General features: G+C 36.0%; 3 protein-coding genes across 7 annotated transcripts; 2 read left to right on the top strand and 1 right to left on the bottom strand.

The window, feature by feature from the left end:
- The first annotated feature begins 551 nt into the window (after positions 1 to 551).
- Positions 552 to 6,596, top strand: LOC147564176 (alpha/beta-Hydrolases superfamily protein). 4 transcript variants are annotated; one of them, XR_015226163.1, is made up of 10 exons: positions 646 to 822; positions 1,018 to 1,222; positions 1,310 to 1,635; positions 3,045 to 3,083; positions 3,187 to 3,257; positions 3,779 to 3,843; positions 3,920 to 4,009; positions 4,545 to 4,637; positions 4,907 to 5,429; positions 5,714 to 5,930. XR_015226163.1 is itself a non-coding variant. In XM_086644140.1 (9 exons), the coding sequence occupies exons 2-9, from the start codon at positions 1,154 to 1,156 to the stop codon at positions 5,312 to 5,314; spliced, it is 1,161 nt and encodes a 386-aa protein (XP_086500266.1). In that variant the 5' UTR covers positions 634 to 822; positions 1,018 to 1,153; the 3' UTR covers positions 5,315 to 5,615. The 4 variants fall into 4 exon arrangements, 2 of the variants coding, with proteins under 2 accessions (XP_086500254.1, XP_086500266.1); XR_015226162.1 differs by having other exon boundaries at positions 552 to 822; positions 1,018 to 1,635; positions 5,714 to 6,596; XM_086644140.1 differs by lacking the exon at positions 5,714 to 5,930 and having other exon boundaries at positions 634 to 822; positions 4,907 to 5,615.
- Positions 6,597 to 9,819: 3,223 nt separating this feature from the next.
- LOC147564175 (DNAse I-like superfamily protein) lies at positions 9,820 to 13,900 on the top strand. Its single transcript, XM_086644019.1, has 7 exons — positions 9,820 to 10,225; positions 10,392 to 10,529; positions 10,616 to 10,988; positions 11,705 to 11,892; positions 13,035 to 13,143; positions 13,243 to 13,394; positions 13,569 to 13,900. The coding sequence occupies exons 1-7, from the start codon at positions 10,191 to 10,193 to the stop codon at positions 13,708 to 13,710; spliced, it is 1,137 nt and encodes a 378-aa protein (XP_086500145.1). The 5' UTR covers positions 9,820 to 10,190; the 3' UTR covers positions 13,711 to 13,900.
- Positions 13,174 to 17,210, bottom strand: LOC147564174 (Acyl-CoA N-acyltransferases (NAT) superfamily protein). 2 transcript variants are annotated; one of them, XR_015226136.1, is made up of 9 exons: positions 17,104 to 17,210; positions 16,911 to 17,016; positions 16,715 to 16,794; positions 16,270 to 16,602; positions 15,821 to 15,897; positions 15,676 to 15,718; positions 15,495 to 15,563; positions 13,973 to 14,101; positions 13,174 to 13,404 (listed from the first exon to the last, which is right to left on the bottom strand). XR_015226136.1 is itself a non-coding variant. In XM_086644031.1 (8 exons), the coding sequence occupies exons 1-8, from the start codon at positions 17,116 to 17,118 to the stop codon at positions 14,087 to 14,089; spliced, it is 738 nt and encodes a 245-aa protein (XP_086500157.1). In that variant the 5' UTR covers positions 17,119 to 17,210; the 3' UTR covers positions 13,829 to 14,086. The 2 variants fall into 2 exon arrangements, 1 of the variants encoding a protein (XP_086500157.1); XM_086644031.1 differs by lacking the exon at positions 13,174 to 13,404 and having other exon boundaries at positions 13,829 to 14,101.
- Positions 17,211 to 17,659: the final 449 nt, after the last annotated feature.

Below are 17,659 nucleotides of genomic sequence, written 5' to 3'. Positions count from 1 at the left end.
GATTCCACAATCCACCCTCCTTCGAAATCTAACCTGGGACTTCCAGAGTTTTTGGAGTTTATGTCAATATTTTCAACCCTTGGGTAAACTGACAGTATTCGTCCAACGTCAAAAAGAAGAAAAAAATCTTCAACTTAAAGTACATCCTGAAATCACTTTTGAAATGTTCTATAATTATGCTTGTGAGAGATTTACGTATGTTTGGGTGTTAGTTGATTGTACTGTCTTTGTAGATTTGAATGGATGGTATGAAATTTTGAAGAATCTTTTTTGTAACTCAAACCAATGACAACCAAACCGATCCCCTTATAAGAAATCGACTTCACCCAATCGATTTGGACCTCAATGATCGAGGTCAAGTCACTTCTGAATCTGCATCGCCATTTTTTCTTGTTTGAATTTCACACATCTGAATCAAATAGAAAAAATCAATGGAAAATTTAGCCGAGTCAAATTTCTCAAGCGAGACAAAAACCAAGTCTCAATTTTGACTCGAGTCATTTCAGACCTCAAATCAGATTATATGGAGGAAAGCACAATGGTCACCCATTATGCCACCCATGCCATGACAGCATGACCCACCTATCAATAATTCGTTAACTGTTTTAAGGCTCTAAAATTAAATTTTCCACTAACACCTAGCCTAGGTGGGGGTTGGATCATCAAGGAGGACGAAAACCAAAACGTTTTCCCGACTTTCTTTCTCTTCTTTTTTCCAACTCCATCTCTAATCTATGGAGTGAACGATGCTAGAGAGAGAAAAGGGGCGCGTCCTTCAACCAAAAAAAAACCCTAATTTTAACCCATTTCATATACCTAATTGTAAGTATCTATTCATAATCAACTGTTAATGATCTTTCAATTCAACCAAAATCAACAAAATTTCTTTCAATTTGTCGTCTTCTTTACTCAGTTTCAACCAATTTTGAATCAAATTGTCAGGAAAAACGCCAATTTTGTTTCTTATAATCACTTCGCGCCATTTTACACTCATTACTTTTTAACTTTAATTTGCAGAAGAACTGAGAGATTATCAGTATTCGTCGTCACATTTCTGGCGTTTCCATAGCTAAGATGTTAAAGAAGTAGAGATTTTCATCTTTAGCAGATAAGAAATTGAGTTCGAGTTCATCTTGAGGAAATAGTAGGAGTAATGGAGGCGATTTGTGGAACATCAAGAACAAATTCAGTAGTTCTGATCACGTCAGGAGCAAGCGGACGCGTAAATGCATTTCTTTCCTTGAGAGCTTTGAAGTATATAGTTATGCTTATCAATGCGTTTCTTCTGCTCTTCCTTCTTCCATTCCAGGGACGAATTAGGAATCGCTGCTGCATTTCAATGGCTGAAAAATCAAGTAAGGATGATGATGACCACGATGATGATCAAAAGAAAGAACTTGTGATTAGTAGTAGTCAAGGTCGGAAATGGTCGCCGATAGTTACTGCTTGGAGGAATAATGTTGATAAGGATGCTGATATTACGAGGAGACGAGCACTCGCCATTAGGAGAACAACTCATGAGGATGATGAAGGTGATGAGTTTAGGTCTGTTAGAGAAGTTTTTCTCTTTTCAACTTCAAGAGGTGATACTCTGTTTACTCAGTCATGGACTCCATCAAATTCAATTAAGATTAAGTAAGTCTTGGTAAATTTTTCCAATTTGTGGTCACATTTTGTTTGATTTGGTTTCTATAATCTCATAAATAATTTTAATTCAATTGTTGTTCTCTTTGAGATAAAATTGTCATATGGGGCAACTTTAGTTTGGGTTTTGAGTTCTCATTCATCTTGATTAGAAATATGGGCTAACATCTCCTTTGATCCCCTCCCTCATTACTTGTTTTATGTTAATCAGTACAAATTTTAAGTACCCATAGTTTTTTAGAAGGTATGAGAGAATATAACTTCTCTTCTAGTTCTTCTATCTGTTTTGTTTTGTTGTTAAATGGTATCCCTGTTTTTCGAAAACGTTTCAAAGGAGGTATAAAGTTGAAAAGAGAGTAAGGAAAATGGTAGCTATGTCCAGACAAAACTGGTTGCTTTTCTTTGCAGGGCATATTCTCTTCCATTTACGGACAAGAGGCATTACATGCATTTCACCTGTTTTGATAATTGTCATTCACTCGAGTGTATGTTGCTGGTTTTTGTGAATACTAGTGGTATTAGGGAAGGACTTAGCCCCCTGGAAACTAGAATAACAATGACCAAGTAACTACATAATAGTTCTTGTTTTGTTCACTGGCGTGCAAGTTCATTGTCGGTCTTTCTGGCCTCGGGCAAGCAGTATTGAGATGGAAAAGCATATTGCTCACAACAAATTAACTAGAAGTCTAGAACTATTAATTCTTAACCAAGCATATCGTGTTATGTTTACTTGATTACTGTGGAGAGAAAGTTGTCCTTTTTAGTTCTGCATCTTCTCTGTGTATGGAAAGCCGAAATGCTAATAGCACTTTATAATTGCTTCATAATTGTGAAGCGCATATTTATGTTCTACAACACCCTGTCTAGTAGTTGAGGATGTCAGTATCAATATGGTATTAATTTACCATCATTAACAATGAGAAGTTGAAACGATGTAGCACAAACCTGAGTCCACTTCACTAAGTAGCATTAAGCGTCTTATTAAGGTAAAATTCTTTGTCCATCTCTTATATAAATAAGAATTAGGTTGAGTCAATTACATAGAGTCCAAGCTTATCTCGAGCTACTACCACTCATGGGTATTATCCACAGGCCTATAAATAGGGTTCTAGTTTGTTCTTTTAACTGGACATATGTGAATTTCTTAACTTACTCGACCTTCTTGTGGAGGTGAACTGTAACAGTGTCAATGCCCACAAATTGATTACTGAAATAATCATTTTCATTATCTCTAACCAGTTAATGAGCTGCATGAAATGCTTTACTGAAACTCAAAGCAAGAATGTGCTATTCTTGTTTTAGTTTCATTAGCCTTCTTGTCTCCCCTACTGGATGAGACTTCTTATTAGCTTGAACATCAAAAGTAGCTATGTCTATAAATATGTCATCTTTTTTCGCAGGGGTCTGGTGGTCCTTTTACATGGCCTGAATGAGCACAGGTTGGAAAAATCAGTTTCTTTGGTATAAATCTCGAAGTTTTTTCCATATCAGTTTCAAGTTCTCATTGCTATTAGATATTAACATCTGCAATATGTAAAACAGTGGCAGGTATAGTTTTTTCGCAAAGCAACTGAATGCCAACGGATATAAAGTGTACGGAATGGACTGGATAGGTGAGTAAATATATTTCCCTACCTTAACATTTACTCTTTTGGATAGGCATTACTTGGTGGTACATGATATTTCATCAAGAATAACAGGCCACCATTTGATTGCCGAGTCAGTATCACCATCTTTGATGAGTTAAGCCTTTGTTAGATACCCATCTAATTTGTGGAACAGAACTTCTTTAGCAATTCCTCGTGTGATCATGTATGCATTGATCCGTAAGAACAGGAAGTTTGATAAGCTATAACGAGGGCTTCTCATTCTCATCCTCAAATAACTAACAAATTGCTGCGAAGTGGTATTTAATATATTGAATCTGTTGTTGGGTGATTCGAAACAACTGATTGTGTGTATTCATTTAGTTTGTAAAATTATCACTTAATTATTTTTATGTGCTTGGGGTCATACTGTCTTCATAAGTGTAAATATCATATAAATTTGGATATTTGAAGATTTATTCTATCAAAATTTGGCTTAGTTGTGGTTATTCATCCATCTAACAAAAGAAAACTTCTTTTCTTTTTAGGTCATGGCGGAAGTGATGGGCTGCATGGATATGTCAGTTGTCTTGATGATGCTGTTACTGATATGGTAGGTATGAGTAAAACCATAGAGTCTTTTAGTAGAATTACTCTGATATCGATTAACTTTATTATTGCTATTACAGAAAGAATTTCTTGAGAAGGTTCTAGCAGAAAATTCAGGGTTACCATGTTTTTGTTTTGGACACTCAACAGGTGCAGCCATTATCCTCAAGGTAAAATGTTTTGATGAATATCCACCTCATATTGTTCGTTTCCCAAGTAAAACCTTCTTAGTGCTCTTCAATGTATTACATGTTGGCATTCATATAAACTTCAGTCCTATTTAGAACTAATTGGGTGAAAGTATTTGGGTCATTGTGGAAACAAATGAATTGATGGAATGTATATCTAGAAAGTCAACAAAAGAACCATAAGAAAGCATGTTACCAAGTTCTAACAGTCTTCTCGCTCTAGAGATTAAATTGGTAACATTTTTGTTAACCCAGTTATCAATAGCCTCATATTCCATAAGGTGAAGTAAATAATTCCATTACGTAAAATCAGAACTTTTGTAATCAAACTTGTACATTTTCTTAGCTTTTCTAAATTATCAGTCTAAATCATTGTCCACGTAGAAATGAACAGTGATTTGTACTGAAACAATCAAAGAATAAATTGTATGTTGAATTTTCTGTCGGTGACAATTGAAACAGAATTATTTCGGCCATTTCTATTTCAATCAAGTTTTTTTCTTTTTCCGGTTTATAGGCGGCTATGCACCCTACATTTGAAAATCTCATCAAAGGTATTGTACTAACGTCACCTGCAATACGTGTTCAGCCATCCCATCCAATTGTTGGGGTAAGTATACACTATAATTCCTATCATTTTGTTTATCTGAGAGACTGAGACAGTGTGAGAAATGCTTCTTTCCATTAGGGTGTTAAATCGAAGGTTCTGACTGTGCCACCAATGTACTGAGGAAGACTTTGAGTAAAACTCTTATTGATTTTAGCACTCGTTAAGTGTTTGGTTTGCTAGTTTGTTATAGTTCTTGTTTTTTTCCTTTCTACTGGTTTATAAGTTTATAGTTGCATCTAGAATAAAATTACGCTCTTTCATTTTTTCAGGTACTTGCACCAGTTTTTTCCCTTCTATTGCCAAGATACCAGTTCAGTGCTGCTAACAAGAAAGGAATGCCAGTTTCTCGTGATCCAGAGGCATTAATTGCAAAATATTCAGACCCTCTTGTATACACTGGTTCCATCAGGATCAGGACTGGCTATGAGATTCTCCGTGTATCATCTTACTTGGAAAAGAACTTGAGCAAGTTGACTGTTCCTTTTCTAGTTCTTCATGGAACTGCTGATACCGTCACCGACCCAGAAGCTTCGGAAAAGCTCTACCATGAAGCTTCTTCATCTGATAAATCTATCAAACTCTATGAAGGATATTTACATGATCTCCTTTTCGAACCTGAGCGAGAAGATATCGTGAAAGAGATCATTAATTGGTTGAACTCCAGAAGTAAAGTTTAGCCAGTGAATGTGACTGATATAGAGCTGAAAAGGAAAAAAAGAAAAGAAAAAAGAAATCGTAATCACTTTCTGGGGTTTCTCATCGACATCATCTGCTGCAGTTAACTGCAAGAAGGTACTGAGGCTGATCAACTTTTCGGGTTTCCTTGCTGAAGACTTCTGTATTTAGTTTTCTTCATGCGTATAGCAGTCTTTGTTAATATATAATAGAGTGTACTAGTGTTAGAAGTGCTTAGGAGAAGCAACAAAAAATATAAACTTTTGTCCTTTGATCAATGAATAATAACTTCAGTTCTACTTATACTTCGTTCTTCTTTAAGGTTCAAACGGATATTTCAAACTCTGTAGATTAGTTGAATTGTTCTAATCAACCTGAGCTCGATGTTCATTTTTGCGCAGGAATCCTACAAAATGGAAATATTCATCACACAGGAAGATTTCGATCGTCTGGTTAATTACATTATCTTATAGAATGATTATATACGGAAGTGAAGTTCGACTTGTAATTGGCAACATAACCCGTCTTTTTGTTTTCTGATTTCGTCTGAGGCTACTATTAATTTTTTGTATATTTTTTGCGGTGGTGGTTGGATCTATAGTGGTTCTTGAGGTTGAATGCTGGTGGTAGTCTTGTATTACTGGCCATGTGGTGGTGGTTGTTGGTCTCAGGTGTACGCAGGCTCGCAGCAGCAATGGGGTTCGGTAGAGTTGCTGGTTGGGCAGTGGTGATGGTAGTCAGGGTGGTTTTGGTGATGGTAATGTAATCATGGTGGACAGGTTTCTTGGTTTTTGGTTATGTACTTATGTGGTTGTTTTGTTGATGGTGTGGTTGCCGTGGTGATGGTGGTGATTAGGTGGAGGCAGCAGCATAGTGGTAGGGTGGTGGTGGTGGTGGCGGTGGAGAGTAGACAAGGACATCGACAAATAAAATAAAGAACTATGTAACTACAAGAGATTCCCAGGCAGTAGTGAAAGTATCCTAACTTAAATTAGGGAAACACTGAATAGAGGATCCCCAATGAAGAGCAGATGCTTGAAACAAAGGATGGTATGGTTGAAACACTCCTTTATGCTTCGAAAAACCCGATTACTTTCTCCCTCTAGATAGTTCACCATATCGAAACAGTAATCCAATAGAATGGAAGCCACGACTGGTAGGAGAATCATTAGTTTTCGTCTCGCGTAAAAATTAAGGCGGTAGAGGAATAATGAAATGAAAAATTTGTGTAAAACTAGACGAAATAATATGATAAAGCTTTAGTCGGTGAGCATTTCACCAAAATATATTCGGCAGATTCCTACATGCTCTTGCATAAGAAGGGGGTGGTCGAGGTCGTTGAACTCCTTGAATTCGTTTAGCATTTTAGTTTGTCTCCTCAAAATATTAGTAGTTCACTTTACCACCTTGAGATAACGAAATCTATTTTAGGTAGTTAAATCTTAAAATGGTATATGTGCGTACAGACATGTCAATTGACCAAACTACCCTTATTTTGAATTTTATAACGAACTGCATGGGTCTCCACGTTTATCTGGATGTTTCTTTCACTTTCATTTTCAATTTATATGGGTTAGGTTTAGTTGAGATGAGTGGAAAGAAGGGGGGTTTTTCTCCTCCCAAGTGGGAGAATTGCTCCCTTTTGGACTATTGGTGGAGTTGGTTTTGGATGGAAATTGGTTTAATTGAAATGCGAAGCTTTAAGGCCTGGTGAGGAGCTGATTTTTAAGGACTTGCCCATGTATATTGAGAGCTTTAACTATTTTATCTTATTGTGACAAAACCATACATTACTACGTCGCGCTTACTCAGTTCGTACATAAACTTGAAAGGCATACTTCCATGTCCTCCACCTGAATATCCAAGACTGGTTTCAAAAAATGTCCCATGGAATGACTTATGATACCATTTTAAGGATTCTGACAAGATTGGAGTATTAATGTGTTTGCCCTTGAATCCCACCACAGGAACATAGTCAGTCAATCCTCAAGATACATGTAAGTCTAAACTTGACTAACTCAGTTCACTTTTATGATCTACTTAACAAAAGAAACATAAAAAAGCACCCATCACTTTCAGTCTCCTTGCTGCTTTCCACCATAAAACCTAGTTGACTTCATCACAAGAGAGTATGCTTTAAAGCTCATCTTTTTAACTAAGAACTTCATTACTTGCTAACATATATTACACAAACTTTAATTCTTCTCTACAACAACAAAGTGACAAGTGTCCCCATATATTTTCAACAAAAATAAAAAAGTGTCCCCATATATAATATATCTATATATGTATACGTATATAATATGTATATAGTAATGTGTCTCAATTTCAAGATATTTTTTAACAAAGGAAAAGTTCAAGATATTTTTGCTTTATCTAGATATTAAAACAATAAGGTGAACTAGGCTAGGCTAGGTTAGGCTTTCCATTTGCATAGGAGAAAAAATAAATATTACTTTGGCCTATGACACATTAGTAGTTTTGCCTTGGCCACCGGCCAACTTTAGTTTAGGTTGATAGGCTAAATTTCCGTACTCCAAATTCAATTTGTTTTTGTGGGTGTCGTTTCAATATCATTTATCTTCTCTTTATCTATTTAGTTTTTTGTCAGTATTACACTATTACAGAAAGAAACTCTTCTGTCAGTAATGCTGGTTTTTTGTATTGTTGTAAGTGTTCTAAAAATATTTAAAGTGTTCTCACTTGTTCTTAAAATATAACATTTCTTAGATACATCTTTTGTGTTTTTTTTATCTAAAAGAAAATCAACTCTTTACGGAAATAACAAGTAGGCACCAACTACCCCAAGTCCCCAACAAATGAAAACTCCAACTCAACTTTGAGAGTCCCACTATATATGCACACTAACTTATAATTATTACTCGTCTCACATCGTCTGGGCATTATAATTTGCGAAACACAAAAGATTTGTGCTATCCATTCCTTGCAAACTGTAGGAGACTCAGACCCTTTACCATGGTATTAGAACTATTGTCCCATTAAAGAGTAATAATCTTTGCCCTTGCGTGGATGAGAACGTCAAGTGATTTTAGCCCTGACATTGTGGCAGATATTAATATTATTTCACGACCCAATATCCACCAATGTATAGTACTCTTATGGCCTAGAAAATGTACTTAACCAAAGAGAACGACATATTCATATCAAATCAAAGATTTCTTCGGCCATGAACATATTACCTAGATATTATTAGAAGTATCTAGTAGGGACTTGATATTGACATGAAATGTTGTTGTGTCAGCTGACATGGCGTCCAGCCAAGTTGATTAAGTGCTGAATAGACCTTGACAAGTGGATGTCAAGTTGCATATATGAGGCACTAACATCATTATCATCACTCACTTATCAATGGCTCCCTTTCCAATTTTAATTTATGAAATCAAATCCCATTTTCATCATCCCCATCGTCACCTTAACAAAATCTTTGCACTCAACTTGCACAATGGCTATACTGCTATAGTACCTTTTGGAATTAATTATGTAAATTGTTTTTATAAGGATACCAACTTTATAGGGACATCAAATCTTTTGGCAAGTTGAGAACTTATTATAATTTAGTTCACCAAGCTTCTTATATTACATTCAAGGACCTTGTTTTGAAATTTCTTTTTGTTTCACCTTTGACTAGAACCTAGAATTTTTCTCCTCTTTTTTTTCTTCTCTGTATATCAGAGGAGATTAGTAGATGGTGAAGAAGAAGAGGGAGGAGGACAGACAAAAGAGATGGCGGTAGTGACGAAGGTAGTGGTAGTAGCGGTGGTGATGGTGAAGACAAGAGAAATGAGGGTTGTTTTGAGAAGAGAACAAAATAAGGAGGTGACGTCGGAGATGACTTCCTCCCAATTGGTATGTGACATCAAAATCAAAAGGTCGTGGGTCCGGGGCATCCAAAATTTTTGGTTGTCCCGAAGACTTCACCACCTCTTTTCATTTACACTGCTAAAGATTGCTGACAAACTACCATCATCGACGAGTTTTTAGAAAAAATCATATCTTCCTCTTCTCCCTTCACCTTCACCTTCGGTCACAATCACCATTTTTTTTCGTTCTCTAGCTCTTTCCTGTCTCCTTCACACTCTCCCCACGAAGGGAATGGCTCCCTTTGATAGAACAATGAGAGAAAGCAAGAGAGAAGAAGAGACCAAGATATGGTGATGATCTGAGGACTGAGGAGGTGGTAGTCGGATGCGGTGGTAGGAGGAGAGGAAGGAGATAAAGAAAATTTTGAAAGATTCCTGACTATGACAGTCTGCCAACAACTCTTGCCTGTCAGAAAGAAGTCTGGTTTGAGGCTTCCAAAAAATTTTCACCCAATTTTGAAAGCGTAGATACCTTTGAGGATGCCCAAATCCCCAACCAATCAAAAAGCTAAAAGATTTAGGTGCTCCTCCTTTACACCAAGTGGTCCCTATACATGGGATGGGGGCATGGGGCCTATCCGAAAAATTGTGTCATTGGACCCTCCCTCAAAAATAACTATCCCATCATGGAAAAACAGTAGCATCTAGCTATTTACTCTCTCTCTCTCTATTGGTCTCTATCCATACATATATATTATATATATATATACCCACACAAACAACCATAACCAATCCCCTATTTAGACAATAAAGAAGGAAGGTATTGAGTTCTCTAAAAATAAAAACTAAGACATACTCTCCAAGTTATTATAACTTCTTTGAGGAACTTCTCAAGAACATCAATCATCATGTAGCTAGCTAGGCAACTGATAATTTACCTATTTAATAAAATCAACACAACACATGCAAATTTGCATGAACGCGTTCGAGTTTTGAAGCTAAAGAAGATACAAGTAGAGTAGTACTCCAACACTAAACTAAAGCTGCTTCAATAATAATGGATACATCAAAGTACAGGTCTGATACCTACAGGTATTTAACCTAACCTTTAACTTTGCTTTCTCCGTGTACGTGTCTCTTCACTGTCTAGACCAGAATTCAAATCTTACTGTATTCAGAAAGAACTTAAAGTTTCGTTTATGACATATCAATCAATTGAATATATCATGATTAATTCATCATATTGATTAATGGCCAGAGTATTTGTGAGTACATGGAATGTGGGAGGAGTGGCACCACCAGATAATGCTCATGATCAGGATATTATTAGCTTGGATGACTTGTTATACACAACCAACCACACTTCTCATGACCTTCATCACATCTATGTTCTCGGGTACGTGTCTATATATATACATATATCGTTTCATATATAATATGTACTGAGTTAGGACGTGCCGTGAACTTGTTATTAATGATCAGGTTCCAAGAAATAGTACCACTTAGTGCTGGAAATGTTTTAAGTATGGAAAGAGGAAGCAGTAAGGTGTCCATGAAATGGAATTCTTTGATTAGAGAAGCTCTAAACAAGAGTGCAAAAACATCAACATCAGGTACTACTGTCTTAGGGGATACCCAAAAAGTTTATCCTGTCAAGGAATATGGGGATTCAATTGATGAAAGCAACAACCAGCAGACAATCATCAAGGAGGAAGACTACTTTCAGTGCATTTTGAGTAAACAGATGGTTGGAATATTTATCTCCATTTGGGTTCGAACCGATCTTTGTCCTTACGTCCACCATCCTAGTATCTCATGTGTGGGATCTGGTATCATGGGTTATCTCGGAAATAAGGTACTGAAAAATGATTTAATGAGTTCTCGTTCAAAATACGCTGATGTTTAAGGTGGGAGCTTATAATGACCGTTCGTAGATCTTCGAGTGATAGTATTAGAACATCCAAGTCCAAAATAATGAGTGGGGAGGTCCTCAATATTATATTATTTGTTAACAGGGCTCCCTTTGACCACAGAAGATTGTTCTCGTATGCTCCATTAGGTGTGGTGTTGTTCTTTGAGTTGAACACGTGTCTTTTTATTAGGTGTTGTGGAACACGTTACTCTTGGGTCTATCACATCACATGTTGGCCTGACACTGATACTATATTAAGTTTGTCTAACTAGAAACCTATTGGTAATAAGTTGAGGGGGCCTAGACATTATGTCGTGACCTTTGTCCATGTGAGACTATTCCCACACGTTATGTTACATACATGAGGCATTCTAATATGAGTGTTTAGTTCAGTGACATGGAACATGCATGTATTGCCGCTATCGCATGAAAATCTGGGGAAAATTATCTCGGACTCAAACAGTGATATGTGAGCTTGGATTTCATTGAATCATGCATCCTAATCGTTTCGCTTTTTTTCATCTCATATTTCTTTAAGTTTTCCAAATAATTGGTTAAACTTTTCTTAGCCATTCCTAATTAATTATTGAGACTGTTAATTACTATTACAGTCAAGAACTTGAGTTTACATGATTTTAGTATCTCTATGAAACATGCAGGGTTCAGTGTCCATAAGATTAATGGTTCATGAGACAAGCTTCTGCTTTGTATGCACTCATTTAGCTTCAGGAGGTAAAGAAGGAGATGAGAGATATCGAAACTCAGACGCCATGAATATACTAACTCGGACGAGCTTTCCTCGCGATCCATCCTCACCCCATTTGCCAAAAAACCTTCTAGATCACGAGTACGTAAAATTAACTATATCTTTTTCAACTTGATCATTTTTTTAATGCACATTTTTCTTTTTTTGCAGATTGGTTGTTCTTGATAAATTAAGTTATTCTAATCTTCTTCTTTTTATAAGTTTCAGAGTCCAATAATTCATTATAATAATTGACATATTACAAAGTTTTACTATTCATTCATTTTTCTTAGGCAATCCTAACAAGGTTGGGGGTAATGGACCACTTGATGTATTTTTAGTTATGACCACCTAGCCGGCTTTGAATGTTAACTACCCACAACAAGACAATCCTAAGAGTTAAACCCTAGAGATTATTTTATTTATATATTATATTTATACATTTTCTTTTTGTGTGGTTAGGGTTTCTTATGGAGGACTTTATGTATGTCACAAAATTGAATTCAACAATATTCATTTATCTACTTTCATACGTAAAGTTGTTAGTTCAAGAATACCAACCATCAACAAGACATAGAAATTGATCTAGCTCAAGTGTTTGTTGTATTAGTAGTTCGATTTCTATTAGGGCAACTGAGTTTTATCGACCGTTTACATATATTCTAGGTTTCCGTTTACCTAGATTGGTCGAAGTTTATATGTGTAAATTTAGGTACGTAAAATACAAAATTATTGAGGAAGAAAGATATACTAAACAAAAAAATGAAGCAGTTAGTGGCGGGTTAAACTATACTTTCATTAATTTGTTCTTAATACATAATGTGATTAAGTAAATGATTCCATTAAGCAATATTCAATTAAATGTTTCTAATAAACAATATTCTCACTAATATTGTTGACCCAATATTAAAACCTAGGCCGGTTGTTTAAGCCTCTGATACTCATTTCATTTTTCTAATATCTATAATTAAAGCTTTTAACAATTTAATATTATAAACCTTGAATTAAGTTATGGAAGAAAAAAAGCTAATTTGTTTGATTAATAATTTCATTACTTTCTTAGTACGATTAGATAAGCAATAAACTTCATTACTCCTATTAATTAACCGAATGGAGTTCTTTATATTATCCTAATACAATTTATTATGACTTGGTTGTTAACTTTTCAAGATCAAATCATGTGTGAGATAAATTATTCGTGATTATAATCGTATGTTGCTAATTATTTGCATCATCTCATACAGTCATGTGATACTACTCGGAGACTTGAATTATCGAATCTCACTATCAGAATCAACGACACGATCATTAGTAGATCAAGAACAATGGGAAATCTTATTAGAAAATGATCAGGTGAATTTCGAAAGGTTTATTTTCAAAAGATTTTGTCTTAATTTGTTTTCTCAAATTATTAAAGATAGAACTTATTAGGTTTTATTAACATGATAAAAGCTAAAGGTAGAACTCGAAGGTGGAAAAGTATTCGAAGGCTGGCTCGAAGGTGACATACACTTCCCTCCGACTTACAAATATTATCCGAACTCAAATGTATATTATGGGTTTGATCGAAGCAAAAAAGGCGAGAAGAGAAGGGCTCCTGCTTGGTAAGTTAACCTACATTCAATCAAAACATAATCAAAATTAAGGTGATATTTTTACTCTAATTGTCTGAATCTGACTCGCCTGACTTGTATGAATCTGAATCGAATGGACCCAAAATCAACCCAAATTGCTTAACGGGTAATCCGGAAAAATTGCTAATGAGTATGCATTTGTAGGTGCGATCGCATACTTTGGTTTGGGAAAGGACTAAAGCAAGAGCTGTATGAAAGAGGTGAACATCAATTATCAGACCATAGACCTGTTCGAGCAATTTTTACAGCAGAGGTTAAGGTCTTGAGAGAACTTCCAATGGATTAACTAACAAACATGCGTATTCTCTATCGGACAAACTTGAGTAAATACAAAACAATTTCGAAGTTTTACCCGCATAATATTTTTCTATGTAATGGTAAATCTAAACTTCAAGACTTAAATGTAAAAAAAAATTCTGACTAATCAGAACCTTGTGATATAAAATTAAGAGGTGATATGTTCTTAAGATGTATAATTTGAACTCTAAAGTATAGCTAAACGCCTAAACTAAGTACATTTCCAAAAGAATCATGTTAATAGATAGTACCTATGTTCTTGTATACAAGGAATGGTAATTCAAGACTGGTGCAGCCAGCATCAACTTGGGAACAAATGTTGGATTTTCAACTTTCACGAGAAGTATCGCCATATACCCTAGTCTTCAGTTTACTTGAGTCTTCATAAGCAAGAAAAGTAAGAGAGAAGTTAAAAAGTTTAGTCAAGAATTCAAGATACAAGTAAATCGAAGGTAATAAGCACATTGCTCGGTACAGTCAAAAATGGATTTCTGAAGAACATTACTACCTTATGCAGAGAGGGAGAGAGAGAAGACATGAAATCAATGCTGAGCTTAAAAATGGCAAAGCCGTGCTGTTTAGGAACCATATGAAGATGTCATGGTATAAAGTGACGTTGTGGTCTTAGGCCTTGACCCAAGTTCTCTTGGGCCTCAATCACCGCAAAAGTTAGCACAAGAGTTTCTCGTACTTACAAAGTGACCACCACACTCTCCCACAACCAATGGTGGGTAACTCCAAACCCTTTCCTTACACCTACTGGAACCTGATAGACTGTCTTCCACCTTCACAATAGGACTTGAAAGACTTCGCTAACCTTGGGCTCTGGTACCACTTGTAGGTGTTATCTTGGGTCTTGTTTACCCCAAGAGCTAACTCCATTTGCTTGTGGTTCGTTGTCAGGGACCAAGACTCTAAGGATCATGGTATAAATTGGTTGTGTTCAGAGCTAATACTTACGAACCTCACTACCTCAGGAAGTTCATTAAATGGGAAAGACAAGGTCTACATCTATCATGATCACACAGAGGCAGATCGTTTGGTGTTTATGGAAATCTAGGATTCCAGACATCTTCTACTATGTACAAGACATTTTTACAGTTTCACCAGAAAGATACGGCAGACTACGCACCAAAGCAAAGAAACTTACAAAATCTGAAACTTCATTGTGTACCATGGCTACACCTCTCACTTTCTAAATATGATCAAACGGGAAATTGCAGTAGCCACTAGCCATAACCTCTCCTCCAGTAGAGGACAATGACTGCTGAGAGCATCCTGCCAATAAGAATCCATCTCCACCTCGGATTCTTAAGTTGAGATTGCAGAAAGATGTGTTTTCCACATTTTGGGCGAAAGAGCCTGGGCTATATTCTACACCGTACTCACCAACCAATTTCTCTTTACATAACTACCATAATTGAGTTCTTTTAGAGTCTATTTGTTCTATGTTTCTTGATTACATTTATCAACAGTCCATTAAGCAGCTATAAACATATTCTGGGAATAATGAGCTTTCGTTGAATGAATGCTAATTCCAGTGAGGAACCGTGTTCTATCATCCAAACCCCAGAATGTTTATATTTTGTACTTGAGAATGCCTCTGAAGGGTTGACTTACACTAAACACTGACATTGAAGTAAAGAGAAGACTAAAAACTACTCATACATGATAAGCAGAGAACTATCCATTTCAAGATATAAACCTTGAAGTTGAAGAACTTAAACGCAGATTTATGATCCATCCATAACTTTAAAATAAATTGAAATTTACCTCCAATTTATTTTTAGCCTCGTGATCGAATGCTTTACACAGAATTTCATAGTTCTTGTCAGCTCCCATCTGTAAATAAAGGATTAAGTGATCTACAAATCAATGTGAAGTGAAGGAAATTGACTCAAAGGTATTATCATCATATAAATTTCTACTCTGCTAATGCCAAGAATGAGCATACCAATGGATCAACCCGAGATGGTGAAATTGATGAGATCATGTATCTGCATTTAGCGACAAAGAAGACGCTCAATTTCTGGAATAACGTCCAAGTATCGGATGCAAGATGATAAATGAAATAATAATCCAACTAATAAATTGTTTACCTCAGCTTACTCATGTAGAAATTCATTGCTAGTAAATTTGCTTTCTGAACTGTTAACATCACAGCACCCATACGGTTCTATTGAGGAGGAAATATGTTCTAGTCAGAGCTCGAAAACATCAATGAGGCTATCACAATTCTATACATTAAAAAAAGGAATTTTGAGTCAACTATAGCGAAAGCCTAAAAGGGAAGTACAAATGTTGGAAATGAAAATTGGCCAGAACACTCCATCAGCTTCTTATGTAAGGTTTGCACGGATTTGGACAAGGAGGCAGGAGCGGGAGCCTAAAAAAGTATGACATGTTCTTTAACCACATCCGACGGGAAACTGGGTCTTCGGCCTAATTCTTTGTAATGGAAATAGTCGATATAGAGGTTTGAAGATGTTGTTATTTCCTATAGGATTTAATATAATAAAACAACAGATTGAGTAGATAAAACAAGTACCTTCTGAGCAATGAGCTCAATTAACTGCATTAGAAATTTTCCTAACCCCTTCCCCTGAACTCGGTTTTCTAGCTGTAATTCATAAACATAAGCAACAGGTATATCTTCCTCCACAACAAACCGATATTGCACAAAACCTACAACTTCATTTTCATCCACAACCCGTCGCGTAAAACCCATTTCCTCTTCTCCCACAGAAATGTCATCAGCTGAAGAATTTCCATTACGAGATTCTCGAACAAATATATAACGTGCCTCGGGAGAAACCATTTCCTTGCGCTTCACTTTCTCTTCTATAGGCCATTCTGATCCATATGGACCTTCCATGTTAACCTAGAAACATTTTCCCATACCATAAAATCTTGTAAACAAAAACTATAATTTTCTCATCCTACCCAACTAATAGAAAGAACAAATTTGCAAGTTTCTAAAGTAAAAAAACTACCTTGAGGAGGTTTTGAATATATTGCTTCATAGGAGATGATAATTTTGACCCATATCCTGACTCCAAATATACTGATAACCCTAATTATTTTATATTGAACCGTGAACATCCATGAATTTGATTGAATAAACAATGATACTCAGCTACTAGTAAACAAAAAAATTGTTGAAATCAAGGAGAGGTTTAAGTTGATTACCATTTTGGTGATATTTTAGGTAAGATGGAAATGAAGAGAGATGATCTTTGTCTAAAGATGAAGCATTTCTTATAATATCATCCAATGATTTCTTCTTTTCGAGGATCTGCACCATTTAAACAACTTAAGCCCAAAATGTTTGTCTTCATTTAATTTAAGCATTTCGATTTCGAAGAACATAAAATAGTGGTACCTCTCTTCTTTTCATCTTCTTCTTCTTCTATCTGATGCTGTTTATTAGACATTAGTAGTACTCAAATTTCTTATGAATTTCTCTGTGACATTAAGGGCCCTCTCGGTTTAGGGCCACTCCCTCTATTTTCAATTTTTCAGTAAGCATTAGTTGGGCCTTGTGGGCCTGAAAATGCACTTGAGCATGTTTATATTTTATAAGCATCTCCAGTAAACTTTCAAACTCTAAAACTTAGAGTGTCACTTAGGGCAAATCTAATGTACGGGGGTTGAGCTCCCAAAATCCCCCACCCCAGCCCCCTGCCCGTGCCTCCAAACCCGGGAGCCCCGGGGCTGGGGGCTCCCAGCCTCAAAACAGAACCGTTGGAAGTTCCCAACTGTTAGTCGGGAACTTCCAATGGCAATTTGGGGTGGGTCCCCCCACCTCATTTTCTTATTTTTTTTTTCTTTTGTTTAAATGTAAAGATATGTTTAATTTTTTTTAAATGTAAATCTTTTTTAATGTAATCTTTTTTAAATAACTTTTCGTTGATTGAAAACCAAATACCTAATAACTC

The sequence above is a fragment of the Eschscholzia californica genome, unplaced genomic scaffold (genome assembly GCF_041429995.1).
Source record: "Eschscholzia californica isolate CP2 unplaced genomic scaffold, dmEscCali1.0.p SCAF_1, whole genome shotgun sequence".
Lineage (NCBI taxonomy): Eukaryota > Viridiplantae > Streptophyta > Magnoliopsida > Ranunculales > Papaveraceae > Eschscholzia > Eschscholzia californica.
This window is presented reverse-complemented; position numbering and strand designations above follow the sequence as displayed.